Source organism: Rhinopithecus bieti, unplaced genomic scaffold (assembly GCF_001698545.2).
Source record: "Rhinopithecus bieti isolate Rb0 unplaced genomic scaffold, ASM169854v2 scaffold_7888, whole genome shotgun sequence".
NCBI lineage: Eukaryota > Metazoa > Chordata > Mammalia > Primates > Cercopithecidae > Rhinopithecus > Rhinopithecus bieti.
This window is the reverse complement of record NW_016805944.1, coordinates 573,932-586,961: the sequence shown is the minus strand read 5'-3', so window position 1 is coordinate 586,961 and position 13,030 is coordinate 573,932. Positions and strand designations below refer to the sequence as shown.

Sequence of the window (13,030 nt, the reverse complement as noted above, 5' to 3'; positions counted from 1 at the left end):
AAGAGAGAAAACAAAAGGAGGGTGGTGGGATACAATTCTTTACTTTCCAGAGAAAAAAAGTAAGAAACTTAGGCCAGGCCTGCAACCAGTTAGGAAGACAGACTGGCCCCTGGACCTCCATGAACTCCCTTTTCTCCTGCCCTCAGCAAGGCTAGAGTGTGATCATTTGCTGTTTTTCACTGCTGGTGGTTGTGGGGACACAAGGCAATACAGAGAGAGGCCCCCAGCTTCCTCCCAACCTCCACAGGGCCTTAGCAACCCAATTTCTTCCCAATTACAGGAAGCAGTTGGCCGGGTGCAGTGGCTCATGCCTGTAATCCCAGCACTTTGGGAAGCCGAGGTGGGCAGATCAGTTGAGGTTAGGAGTTCAAGACAGGCTTGGCCAGCGTGGTGAAACCCCATCTCTACTAAAAATACAAAAATTAACCAGGTGTGGTGGCACACGCCTGTAGTCCCAGCTACTTGGGAGGCTGAGGGAGGAGAATCACTTGAACCCAGGAGGCGGAGGTTGCAGTGAACCGAGATTGCGCCACCATACTCCAGCCTGGGTGACAGAGACTCCATCTCAAAACAAAAAGCAGCAGCAGCAGCAATTAATGCACAAGCAATTAATGCACAATACACACAGCCTTTTTTTTTTTTTTTTGAGACAGAGTCTCACTCTGTCGCTAGGCTGGAGTGCAATGGTACGATCTCGGCTCACTGTAACCTCCACCTCCCGGATTCAAGAGATTCTCCTGCCTCAGCCTCCCTAGTAGCTGGGACTACAGGCGTGCACCACCAGGCCAGGCTAATTTTGTATTTTAGTAGAGACAGGGTTTCACCATGTTGGCCAGAATGGTCTTGATCTTTTGACCTTGTATCCACCCACCTCGGCCTCCCTAAGCGCTGGGATTACAGGGGTGAGCCACCACGTCCGGCCAACCACAGCCCCTCTTTTAGGCCTTTTCCTATTGCAATGAGTTTTCAATGTGTCCAGTGGCCGAGTTGCCCAGATGTTTGTGAAGCTTGATGCAAACAGAATTCAGAGCCACACAGGCACCGCTAGCAAATCCACATCTCTGATACTGAGGGCCCCAGAATCTGTGTTTTGAACGCATTTTCAGATGCTTTTACTGTACCTTACAACCAAGATCGGGAGAGGTATGCAAACCAAGGGCCCTGTCCCCTCCAAAGCAGCAGAGTCCAGGGGCATGAGGATGGCAAGCGAAGTGACAACATAAACATAAGTGTCTCCATCATCAAGGATGGGAGTGGAATGGACAGGAAGGGCCGGGTCACCCCAGAGCATTCGTCAGTTGCCAAGTCCAAAGCTAAGAAATCAGTTCATACATTTTTTTTATTTGCATGTTGGCTCGAGTCCTCTTTTAAGTCCAAGGAGGCAGTCCACGTTAAGTGTGCAGGCAAAACAAGAGACAGGAAAAGCAGGCAATTTCTCCCCTGCCCTCCCGCTCTCCTTTTATCAAGCTGAACACCTTGAGTTGCATTTGAGGAAATTAAAACTATAGGTGACGGAACACCCTTGTATTGAATTCTTTGTTTACATTTTTTGGGTTGCTACAAGGAATCAGTGTGTGAATATATATATATATATATACACATATTTTTTTTTATCAGGTGGTACGCGTGGTGGCTCACACCTGTCATCCCAGCACTTTGGGAGGCTGAGGCAGGAGGATCACTTGAGGCCAGAAGTTTGAGGCTGCAGTGATCATGCCACTGCACTCCAGCCTGGGCAACAGAGTGAGACCCTGTCTCTAAAAAATGTTTTAAAATCAATGCATGAGACAAAACTTTAACAAGAGAATAAAGAGGGTTGTAAGGTGGAGATGGGGCAGCGCTCCAACTCCACTTTCAAGTTCAGAGGCAGAAAGAACAACTTTCTCTCCCAGGCTTGTAGGGAGGGCCCGTGGGCTGTCTCCAGCCCTCGCCTCACAGCTGGTCTTCTTGCTCTCCCTGCTCAGCTTCTGCTCTGGCCTCAGCCCTCAGCACCCTGAGGTTCCTGGCCTCGCCTGCCCTGGGGACTCTCTTGGGCAGGGTTGGCAACCGGGGAGTGTGCCAGAAGGCTCTCCGGTGCTTGCGAAACCACGAAAAGCGTCCAGGGGTCTGGAACCTCACTGTCTTGACCTGTTTCCGGGCCCTGGCTCCTGAAGCTGTTGCTGTGGCCCCTTGGGTAGCTGCGGCTTCAGCTTCCTGGCTACCTGGGGCCCCTGCCCTCTGATTATGTGCAGCCTCTGCCCTTTGGCCAGCCCGGGCCTGTGCCCTCTGATTATCTGCACCCTGGACAGCTGCGGCCCTTTCCCTCTGGTCATGTATGGCCTCTTCCCTTTGATTATCTGTAGCCTCTGACCCCTGGTCAGCCAGGGCCTCTTCCCTCAGGTTATCTGCACCCTGTGGCCTATGGTCAGCTGGGGCCTCGGCCCTCTGATTATCTGCAGCCTCTTCCCTCTGGTTATCTGCAGCCTCTGCCCCCTGGTCAGCCGGGGCCCCTGACCTCTGATTACCTGCAGCCTCTTCCCNAATGGTACGATCTCGGCTCACTGTAACCTCCACCTCCCGGATTCAAGAGATTCTCCTGCCTCAGCCTCCCTAGTAGCTGGGACTACAGGCGTGCACCACCAGGCCAGGCTAATTTTTGTATTTTTAGTAGAGACAGGGTTTCACCATGTTGGCCAGAATGGTCTTGATCTTTTGACCTTGTATCCACCCACCTCGGCCTCCCTAAGCGCTGGGATTACAGGGGTGAGCCACCACGTCCGGCCAACCACAGCCCCTCTTTTAGGCCTTTTCCTATTGCAATGAGTTTTCAATGTGTCCAGTGGCCGAGTTGCCCAGATGTTTGTGAAGCTTGATGCAAACAGAATTCAGAGCCACACAGGCACCGCTAGCAAATCCACATCTCTGATACTGAGGGCCCCAGAATCTGTGTTTTGAACGCATTTTTCAGATGCTTTTACTGTACCTTACAACCAAGATCGGGAGAGGTATGCAAACCAAGGGCCCTGTCCCCTCCAAAGCAGCAGAGTCCAGGGGCATGAGGATGGCAAGCGAAGTGACAACATAAACATAAGTGTCTCCATCATCAAGGATGGGAGTGGAATGGACAGGAAGGGCCGGGTCACCCCCAGAGCATTCGTCAGTTGCCAAGTCCAAAGCTAAGAAATCAGTTCATACATTTTTTTTATTTGCATGTTGGCTCGAGTCCTCTTTTTAAGTCCAAGGAGGCAGTCCACGTTAAGTGTGCAGGCAAAACAAGAGACAGGAAAAGCAGGCAATTTCTCCCCTGCCCTCCCGCTCTCCTTTTATCAAGCTGAACACCTTGAGTTGCATTTGAGGAAATTAAAACTATAGGTGACGGAACACCCTTGTATTGAATTCTTTGTTTACATTTTTTGGGTTGCTACAAGGAATCAGTGTGTGAATATATATATATATATATACACATATTTTTTTTTATCAGGTGGTACGCGTGGTGGCTCACACCTGTCATCCCAGCACTTTGGGAGGCTGAGGCAGGAGGATCACTTGAGGCCAGAAGTTTGAGGCTGCAGTGATCATGCCACTGCACTCCAGCCTGGGCAACAGAGTGAGACCCTGTCTCTAAAAAATGTTTTAAAAATCAATGCATGAGACAAAACTTTAACAAGAGAATAAAGAGGGTTGTAAGGTGGAGATGGGGGCAGCGCTCCAACTCCACTTTCAAGTTCAGAGGCAGAAAGAACAACTTTCTCTCCCAGGCTTGTAGGGAGGGCCCGTGGGCTGTCTCCAGCCCTCGCCTCACAGCTGGTCTTCTTGCTCTCCCTGCTCAGCTTCTGCTCTGGCCTCAGCCCTCAGCACCCTGAGGTTCCTGGCCTCGCCTGCCCTGGGGACTCTCTTGGGCAGGGTTGGCAACCGGGGAGTGTGCCAGAAGGCTCTCCGGTGCTTGCGAAACCACGAAAAGCGTCCAGGGGTCTGGAACCTCACTGTCTTGACCTGTTTCCGGGCCCTGGCTCCTGAAGCTGTTGCTGTGGCCCCTTGGGTAGCTGCGGCTTCAGCTTCCTGGCTACCTGGGGCCCCTGCCCTCTGATTATGTGCAGCCTCTGCCCTTTGGCCAGCCCGGGCCTGTGCCCTCTGATTATCTGCACCCTGGACAGCTGCGGCCCTTTCCCTCTGGTCATGTATGGCCTCTTCCCTTTGATTATCTGTAGCCTCTGACCCCTGGTCAGCCAGGGCCTCTTCCCTCAGGTTATCTGCACCCTGTGGCCTATGGTCAGCTGGGGCCTCGGCCCTCTGATTATCTGCAGCCTCTTCCCTCTGGTTATCTGCAGCCTCTGCCCGCTGGTCAGCCGGGGCCCCTGACCTCTGATTATCTGCAGCCTCTTCCCTCTGGTTATCTGCAGCCTCTGCCCCCTGGTCAGCTGGGGCCCCTGCTCTCTGATTACCTGCAGCCTCTTCCCGCAGGTCAGCTATGGCCTCTTCCCTCTGATTATCTGCAGCCTCTCCCCCCTGATCAGCCTCGATGTCCGCCCCCTGACCTGTGGGCGCTGTCTGCTCCTTCCTGCGGCGCCTAAACGAGGCCCAGTTGATCTTGGGCCTCCATCGCCTAGGGGAGGCCTGCGGGGCACAGACATCTCCCGCATTTTCCACACGATCCCCGGGGCTGGTGCCGGAGGATACCCCTGCGCTCTCCACTGGGGTGGAGGCCAGCCCGGCCTCGCCCACCCCGGGGCCCGCCCTCGGCGCCCAACCCTTCACCCTCCGTTTCAGCTTCCCCCAGGACACCTGGCTGACATACTCCCGCCACCTGTCCGCCTTGGACAGCTGAGACCCCAGGTTGTCCTCAAACATGGGCACTGGCAGGTTGACGCGGCGGCGGGCAGGCGGCGCGGTGGGCTGCTTCTCCTGTCGCCGGAGAAATGCCTCGACCAGTTCCTCATCATCCTCGCTCTCCACGTCGCTTCCCAGGAACTTGCTGCCCAGGTAGCTGACGGGCATTTTGCGCACCTTCTTGCTCCGCCGCGGGCCCTGGCGGCTCTTGTCTCTGGAGGTCTCGAAGTCGCTGAACTCGCTGTCGCTGGCGTTGCTGCTGTCATACGTGCCCACGACCAGCCGGGGCGTAGGAGTCACCATCTGCTGCACTCTCCTCCTCACTCGGGGCTCCTTGGGCTTTTTGGGGGGCTGGGGCGGGTGCGGGGTGCTCTTCTCGATGATGCGGGCCACGTCCTCCAGGGTGCGGCCCTCTTCTTCCAGGAACTGGGTCAGCCGCTCCCGAAATTCTGCTTCCTTGGTGGCAGGCTTAGAGATAACTCTCCAGACGCCCCCGGCCAGCCTGACCTCCCGGGGAATGAGCAAATAGTCGACGTCCTCCCCGATCTGCAGCATCCCCACCGTGGAGTCCTCCTCCTTGCGGAACACCTTGCCGATCTTCTTAAATGTTCCCACGGGCTTTAGGGCTTCCACGAGGACGTCCAAATCCACATCTTTGCAGACATCGGGGACGCTCCAAAGAATGAGGCAGTCGGGGGACGGGAGGAAGCCCCAGGGGAACCAGCCCCCCACGTGGCTTTTCTCGAGAGTCTTTAAGATCTCCAGGGTGATATCTGCGGTGAGGGGGCAAGGAGCCCCAACAAACGACTGTAGCCCTTAGTCTTGAGAGAGGGACTGGATGGGGGGAGTCCCAGCAACGCTGACCGCAGAGTCTCAACTCCCCAGCCAGGGACAAGCCAACGCCTCCAATCTCTTCTCCTGCAACAAGTCCAGTCTTGACCAAGTCCAGCTCCTCCACCAAGGACTTGGGAGAATCAATTTCCAGGATGCCTACGTGAGCCGGGGGCGAGGTCAGTCCCAAGGTTCAAGGCCCACTCCAAGCTGGAAACGTGGTGTCCCAGCTCCAAGTTGGGCCGCGCGGGCTGCCAGCGATTCTTCCTGCCCCAGGCCCCGGGGACGCGGTTGGAACTTGGGAGAGGACTTCGCAGACAAAGACGGTCCAGTCGAGGCTATTCAATATGGCGGAGGCGCTGAGAGGCCTCAGCCCGGCCCCCCAGTAGGGTCCCCCGCCCCCAGGCAGGCCGCCACCCAGCTCCAAGCTGACCTTGACGCGCCGCAGCCTGCCAGCCCGCGCGCTTAGGGCTCTGCACGGTGGAGCGCAACAGCAGGAAGTTCCTCCTTGCCCTCCGCCAGAATGAGGCCCACCTTCCCCCGTCTCATCTTACACTCCCAGACTCTGGAAGACTGACAGGGGGGCTGTCCACTCCCTTCGGGGCGGCCTCCTTCCCCTCCCCCACAGGGGTGTGGCCGCGCCTCGGGCCTAGCTGGGCCCATTGCTTCCCAGCGAAGCGGCGGTGGCCCACGTCAGCACCTTTGCTGAAAGGCAGCGGTTCCCAAACCTGCCATCCGAAATGTGCAAGTTTCCAGCCAAGTCCTGGAGGTGGGTGTGCCAGTGGATTCTACCTTTTGAGAGCCACTGGCACCACAGATTAGCATTTTAAATTCACACGACTCTCCGTACCCGTACACCCAGACGCGTGGGTAGAGAAATGGGTACCGGGATCTTATTGCAACAGTCCCCCTGTGACGCTTGGCAGGAGGTCAGGGCTCTACATATTTTTGAGTGGATGAATAAACCTGAATGTTCATAGCCAGGCGCGGTGGCTCATGCCTGTAATCCCAGCACTTTGGGAGGCCAGGAGTTCGAGACCAGCCTGGCCAACATGGTGAAACCCTCGTCTCTACAAAAAATACAAAAATTAGCCGGGTGTGGTGGTGCGTGTGTGTAGTCCCAGCTACGCGGGAGGCTGAGGCAGGAGAATGGCATGAACCCGGGAGGTGGAGGTTGCAGAGATGGCGCCACTGCACTCCAGCCTGGGCAACAGAGGGAGACTGTCTCAAAAAAACAAAAGTGCAAAAAAAAAAAAAACCCACAAATAAACAACAACAAAAAACCCTAAAAGTTCATGAGTAGAGACTGCCTCTATTTTATGGTAGTATCTTACAGTGAAATATTTTGCAACTTTGAAAAAAGAATGAGACGGCTAAGGATAGGCACGGTTTATGAGACGCTTCCTGTGTAGTAGGCGCCATTCCCAGTGCTTTCTGTGAATGAACTCAGGAAATCCTTGCTATAGCAGGAGACTGGTAGCATGAGTACAACTCCCATTAGACAGCTGAAGAAACTGATGCCCAAGTACATAAAACCACTCTTTCAAGGTCACAGCCAGGGGGAGTGGTTGAGTTTGGATTTGAATCCAGAATAGTCTGCCTCTTGTGCCCAGCAAAGAGTCAAGATGGCCGGGCGGGGGGGGGCTCACGCCTGTAATCCCAGCACTTTGGGAGGCCGAGGCAGGCGGATTCCCAGGTCAGGAGATCGAGACCATCCTGGCTAACATGGTGAAACTCCGTCTCTACTAAAAATACAAAAAAATTAGCTGGGTGTGGTGGTATGTGCCTGTAGTCCCAGCTACTCTGGAAGCTGAGGCAGGAGAATCTCTTGAACTGGGAGGCCGAGGTTGCAGTGAGCCGAGATCACACCACTGCACTCCAGCCTGGGCGACAGAGTGAGACTCCGTCTCGGAAAAAAAAAAAAAAAAAACAGTCAAGATGTGGAGCAATGCTAGTAAGCTCGGCTCTTGAGAGGCAAGTCTACCAGAGCTCCCGGCAGTGGCGAGGCGAGGCGAGTCTGCCGAAGTCCCCAGCCGAGTAAAGCCAAATTCTTCCTTAACCCGGTGTTTGAGGGGTTTTGTCCGAAGCTCGTCCTGCTACAGTACTTGCTACTAGCATTGGTCCACATCTTTGGAAACAGGCATCAAGAGATATGCTGAATAGGCCTCCTTGTTAGGAATCCTCAGAGGCACATGGTAATAAGGCCAGTGCCATCAATCATCTTTTTACAGATGGGGAAACTGAGGCTGGTCTGAAGTTGCACAGCTCCCAGTGGTGGATCTAATATTAGAACCAGATCTTAGGCACTAGCATAAACAGTAGTAGCAGATGCTAAAGACACAGCTAATCCCATTCTCCTAAATGTGTTGAACCATTTAACCCCTTAACAGCCATAATACTTGCAGGCTGTCTTGCCTGGATGTGTACGAATCCCCTCACTGGGCTCCCTGTCTCCCCATCACTGCTTGCAATCCAGGCCCCACCCAGAAGCTGGGGGCATCTTTTAAAAACTTAGGTCCGATCTGTCTCTACTCTTTTGAAAATTCTCCATCTCAGGCTGGGCGCCGTGGCTCACGCCTTTAATCCCAGCAGTTTGGGAGGCTGAGGCGAGTGGATCACCTGAGGTCAGGAGTTTGAGACCAGCCTGGCCAACATGGCAAAACTCCATCTCTACTAAAAAATAAAAAAATTGCCGGGTGCGGTGGCTCACTCCTGTAATCCCAGCATTTTGGGAAGCTGAGGCGGGTGGATCACCTGAGGTCAGGAGTTCGAGACCAACCTGGCCAACATGGTTAAACCTCGCCTCTACTAGCAATACAAAATTAGCCTGGCATGGTGGCTTATGCCTATAATCCCAGCTACTCGGGAGGCTCAGGCAGGAGAATCGCTTGAACCTGGGAGGCAGAGGTTGCAATGAGCTGACACTGTGCCATTGCACTCCAGCCTGGGCAACAAGAGCGAAACTCCGTCTCAAAAACAAAACAAAAAACAAAACAAAACGAAACAAACAAAATACAAAAATTAGCCGGGTGTGGTGGCACCTGCCTGTAATCCCAGCTGGGGAGGCTGAGGAACGAGAATTGGTTGAACCCAGTAGGCGGAGGTTGCAGTGAGACAAGATCGCGCCACTGCACTCCAGCTTGGGCGACAGAGCAAGACTCCGTCTCAAATAAGTAAATACATAATAAATAAATAAATAAATAAATAAATAAATAAATAAATAAATAAATGTTATCTTATTTAACTTGTAAAGGAGCCAGGCAAATTTTAAAGAGGGAACGGAGGAAAAGAGACGGGCGAGAGGGTAAGAAAAGATACGTGGGGCTTAGGGGAAGTTAAGGTCTCAGGGAGCGGCCTGTTCACAATTACTGGCTTATTCAGGTTGTTTTCGCTTGCAGAGCCAGGTCGTTGGGCTTCGCTGGATTTTCTCCTCTTTCTCCCTGGCTGGGTCCCAGCTGCCGCGCTCAGCCCCCGGGCCTCCCACGGCCCCGCCCCTCCCCTCCCTCTTGCAGTTTGTGGCCCCTGCAGGCCGGCGGTCTCCATGGCAACCACGGGACGCGCTCCTCCGAGCGGGTCAAAGCTAAGCGGGTGGGATGGAAGCGGAGGCGGAGGCTGCAGGGAGATGGTGGGGGTGGGGACGCCACGGAGGACGAGGGCAGGAGCCCCTCTTTTCTGCCTCTGGTGCCTCCCTTAGGCCTCGTCCCCAAAGCCAGCTTCCCTGAAAAGCTGTTTGTAGAAACCAAAAAATGAAAAATCCTAAGGACACCTAGGTTTCAGGAATGCTGGTTAAAGAATCGCAAGTCTGAGAGCTCATGACAATGCCTTCCAAATGGTGACCTCTCAGATAAGAAGTTTGGGTTTTGTAATCATAGAAGGGCTTTCGTTTTGTTTTTTGTTTGTTTTCTTTTTTTTTATTTGGTGGGGAGCAGGGAGAGACGCAAGGAGGATAATCTTAGAAATGAAAATCCCAAATGTTCCACATTTTTGTAAAAATTGTCAACCCCCTGCCAGGGGAGGTGACTCACACCTGTAATCCCAGCACTTTGGGAGGCCAAGGCAGGAGGATCGCTTGAGCCCAGGAATTGGAGACAAGCCTGGCCAACATTGCGAGACTCCGGTCTCTACAAAAAATTTAAAAATTAGCCGGATATGCCTGTAGTCCCAGCTACTCCGGAGGCTGAGACAGGAGAATGGCGTGAACCTAGGAGGCGGAGCTTGCAGTGAGCCGAGATCGCGCCACTGCACTCCAGCCTGGGCAACGAGCAAGACTCTATCTCAAAAAGAAAAAAAAAAAAAAAACTAGCCAGATATGATGGTGTGCGCCTGTGGTCCGAGCTACTCGGGAGACTAAGGTGGGCCTGTCACTTGAGCCAGAGAGGTCAGGGCTGCAGGGAGTGGAGATCGCCCATTTGCAGGCCAGCCTGGGCAACAGAGGGAGACTCCGTCTCAAAAAAAAATAAAAAAAATTAAAAAAAAAAAATTTGCCAGACCCTGAGGGGTTCAGCTGTGGTTTTTTTTTAATTGCACAGATCTCTGGCAGGTGAGACCCTTCTCCAGTCATCACAGAATAAAAGAATAAAAACGAGAATTGTAGCCTCACTTTTGCATTTGTTCAAAAGAAATGGAAAATTGGAAAAGAATGGGGAAGAGAAAACACAGCTGAAATCCCTCTACCCAGCTACATTTTGTTGCCATTTAAAAAAAAGAGAGACACACAGGCCAGGGGCGGTGGCTCAAGCTTGTAATCCAAGCACTTCGGGAGGCCTAGGCAGGCAATCGCCTGAAGTCAGGAATTCGAGACGAGCCTGGCCAACATGATGAAACCCGCCATCTCTACTAAAAGTACAAAAATTAGCTGGGTACAATGGCGGGCGCCCCTAATGTCAGCTACTAGGGAGGCTGACGCAGGAGAATCACCTGAACCCAGGAGGCACAGGTTGCAGTGAGCTGAGATGGTGCCACTGTACTCCAGCTTGGGTAACAGAGTAAGACCCTGTCTCAAAAAAAAAAAAAAAAAAAATTGAGAGATACACAGTCAGAAAAGCAAAAGTTACAGAAAGGTAAATTTTTTTCAAAATGAATTCTTCTTCCCAACCCCACCTTCCAGCCTCACCCCAAAAGTAACCAGTTAAACATCTCTGTATTTTTCCAGAGAAAAAAATGCTTGCATTAGTGTATGTGTTAATCTAATTTGATTTATTTTTTTGAGATGGAGTTTCACTCTTGTTGCCTAGGCTAGAGTGCAATGGCGTGATCTCCAGCTCACCGCAACCTCCGCTTCCCAGGTTCAAGTGATTCTCCTGCCACAGCCTCCAGAGCAGCTGGGATTAGAGGCCACCCCACCCAGCTAACTTTGTATTTTTAGTAGAGACAGGATTTCTCCATGTTGGTCAGGGTGATCTCGAACTCCCAACCTCAGGTGATCCACCCGCCTTGGCCTCCCAAAGTGTTGGGATTACAGGTGTGAGCTACTGCACCTGGCTTTTTGTTTGTTTGTTTTTATGCTAATTTTAGAATTTACCTCACAGAGATTTATTTCCCCCATCATCCTAAATTATTTTCATCACAGCACTTACCACTTTGTTTTTTTTTTTCTTTGAGACAGGGTCTCACTTTGTCACCTAGGTTGGAGTACAGTGGCATGATCATGGCTCACTGTAACCTCGAACTCCTGGGCTCAAGCAATCCTCCCACCTCTGCCTTCTGAGTGTCTGGGGCTACAGGTGTATGCCACCATGCCTGGCTATTTAAAAAAATTTTTATAGAGAGGTATTCTCATTATGTTGCCCAGTCTGGTCTCGAACTCCTGGCCTCAACGGATGCTCCTGCCTCTGGGTCTCAAAGTGCTGGGATTATAGGCAAAAGGCACCACACTGGGTCTATTTGTATGTTCTGATTTATTGTTTCACCCTATTAGAATACTATCCGCATGAGGTCTGGGATATGAGTCTGGTTTGTTCACTGCTGAAGTCTCAGCATCTAGAACACTTCAAGTAGGAGCTACAAATATTTATTAACTGAATGAATGCTGGGAATTGCACTAGATCTATGACTATAAAAATGTGTTTTCACTTAATGTCCTGTGTCAGCGCTTGCCAGTCTGTTTTCTTTTGTTACGACAGCTTCCATCTTTATTCCTTCAAGCCAGGAATGTGATACTGATAATAATTCATTTTTACTGAGCACCTACTTTATCCTTGGCTGGCATTACAGATGGAAGCCACCGTGCCTGGCCCCAATCTCCACACTCGGTGAGGTGCATCATCGCTTGAGCCCAGGAGTTCAAGACCAGCCTGGGCAACATAGCAAAACCCCATCTCTACAAAAATAATACAAAAAAGTAGCTGAATGTGGTGGTGCACACCTGTAGTACTAACTACTCAGGAGGCTGAGGTGGGAGGAGCATCTGAGCATAGGATGTCCAGGCTGCAGTGAGCCATGATTGCACCACTACACCCCAGCCTGGGTGGCAGAATGAGACCCTGTCTCAAAAAAGTTTAGAAAGAGGAGGCCAAGGGCCGGGCGCGGTGGTTCACGCCTGTCATCCCAGCACTTTGGGAGGCCGAGACGGGCGGATCACGAGGTCAGGAGAGCAAGACCATCCTGGCTAACATGGTGAAAACCCATCTCTACTAAAAATACAAAAAACTAGCCAGGCGTGGTGGCAGGCGCCTGTAGTCCCAGCTACTCGGGAGGCTGAGGCAGGAGAATGGTGTGAACTCGGGAGGTGGAGGTTACAGTGAGCCAAGATCGCTCCACTGCACTCCAGCCTGGGTGACAGAGCGAGACTCCGTCTCAAAAAAAAAAGAAAAAAAAGAAAAAGAAAAAAAGAAAAAAAAAAAGAAAGAAAGAAAGAGGAGGTCAAGGAAGATAACACAGAGGCAAAGCCATTCAGAGTGGAGGAGGTGATGTGGATATGACCCTGTTGGCAGAGGCTGGAGAGATGCAGTCAACAGCCCAGGAACTCCTGGAGCCACCAGAAGCTTGAAGACGCAAGCAAATTCCTCTCCTGGAGCCTCTGCAAGGAGCTCAGCCTTGCCAACACCTTGATTTTGGATTTCTGCCCTCCAGAACCATGAGAGAATACATTTCTGATGTTTTAAGCCATCTAATATATGGTAATGTGTCACAGCAGCCACAGAAAATGAATACAGAGCTAACTGTGTGGCCACAATTCCCCTGACTCCAATGAAGGCAATTCCAAATTAAAACATGCTAATTTTATTCTGTGACCTTGTCTCTCAGGAATAATTATCCCTGAAGCGGAAGAATTCTTGTACAGTGTCCTGCGCCCTGGGAATTACATATGGGTGACGAGCACCTTGGAAGTGGTGTTTTATTTTATTTATTTATTTATTTATTTATTTGTTTGTTTATTTTGAGACGGAGTCTC

General features: G+C 51.9%; 1 protein-coding gene across 1 annotated transcript; it reads right to left on the bottom strand.

The window, feature by feature from the left end:
* Positions 1–1,838: 1,838 nt before the first annotated feature.
* CCDC8 (coiled-coil domain containing 8 subunit of 3M complex) lies at positions 1,839–6,488 on the bottom strand. Its single transcript, XM_017874266.1, has 3 exons — positions 3,782–6,488; positions 2,877–2,907; positions 1,839–2,472 (listed from the first exon to the last, which is right to left on the bottom strand). Exons 1-3 carry the CDS (start codon positions 5,359–5,361, stop codon positions 1,933–1,935), a joined length of 2,151 nt encoding a protein of 716 aa, XP_017729755.1. The 5' UTR covers positions 5,362–6,488; the 3' UTR covers positions 1,839–1,932.
* Between the last annotated feature and the right edge of the window lie 6,542 nt (positions 6,489–13,030).

Bases quoted from the DNA above. Each gene is read 5' to 3' on its own strand.
- CCDC8 (XM_017874266.1), bottom strand. From the start codon at position 5,361: ATGCTGCAGATCGGGGAGGACGTCGACTATTTGCTCATTCCCCGGGAG. The intron at 2,908-3,781 runs GTGAGGCGAGGG...TGGGGCCCTCAG, and splicing joins GGAGAGCAAGAAGACCAGCT to TATCAGAGATGTGGATTTGC. The intron at 2,473-2,876 runs GTGTGGCTCTGA...CCGGCTGACCAG, and splicing joins TGGATTTGCTAGCGGTGCCT to GGGGCAGAGGCTGCAGATAA.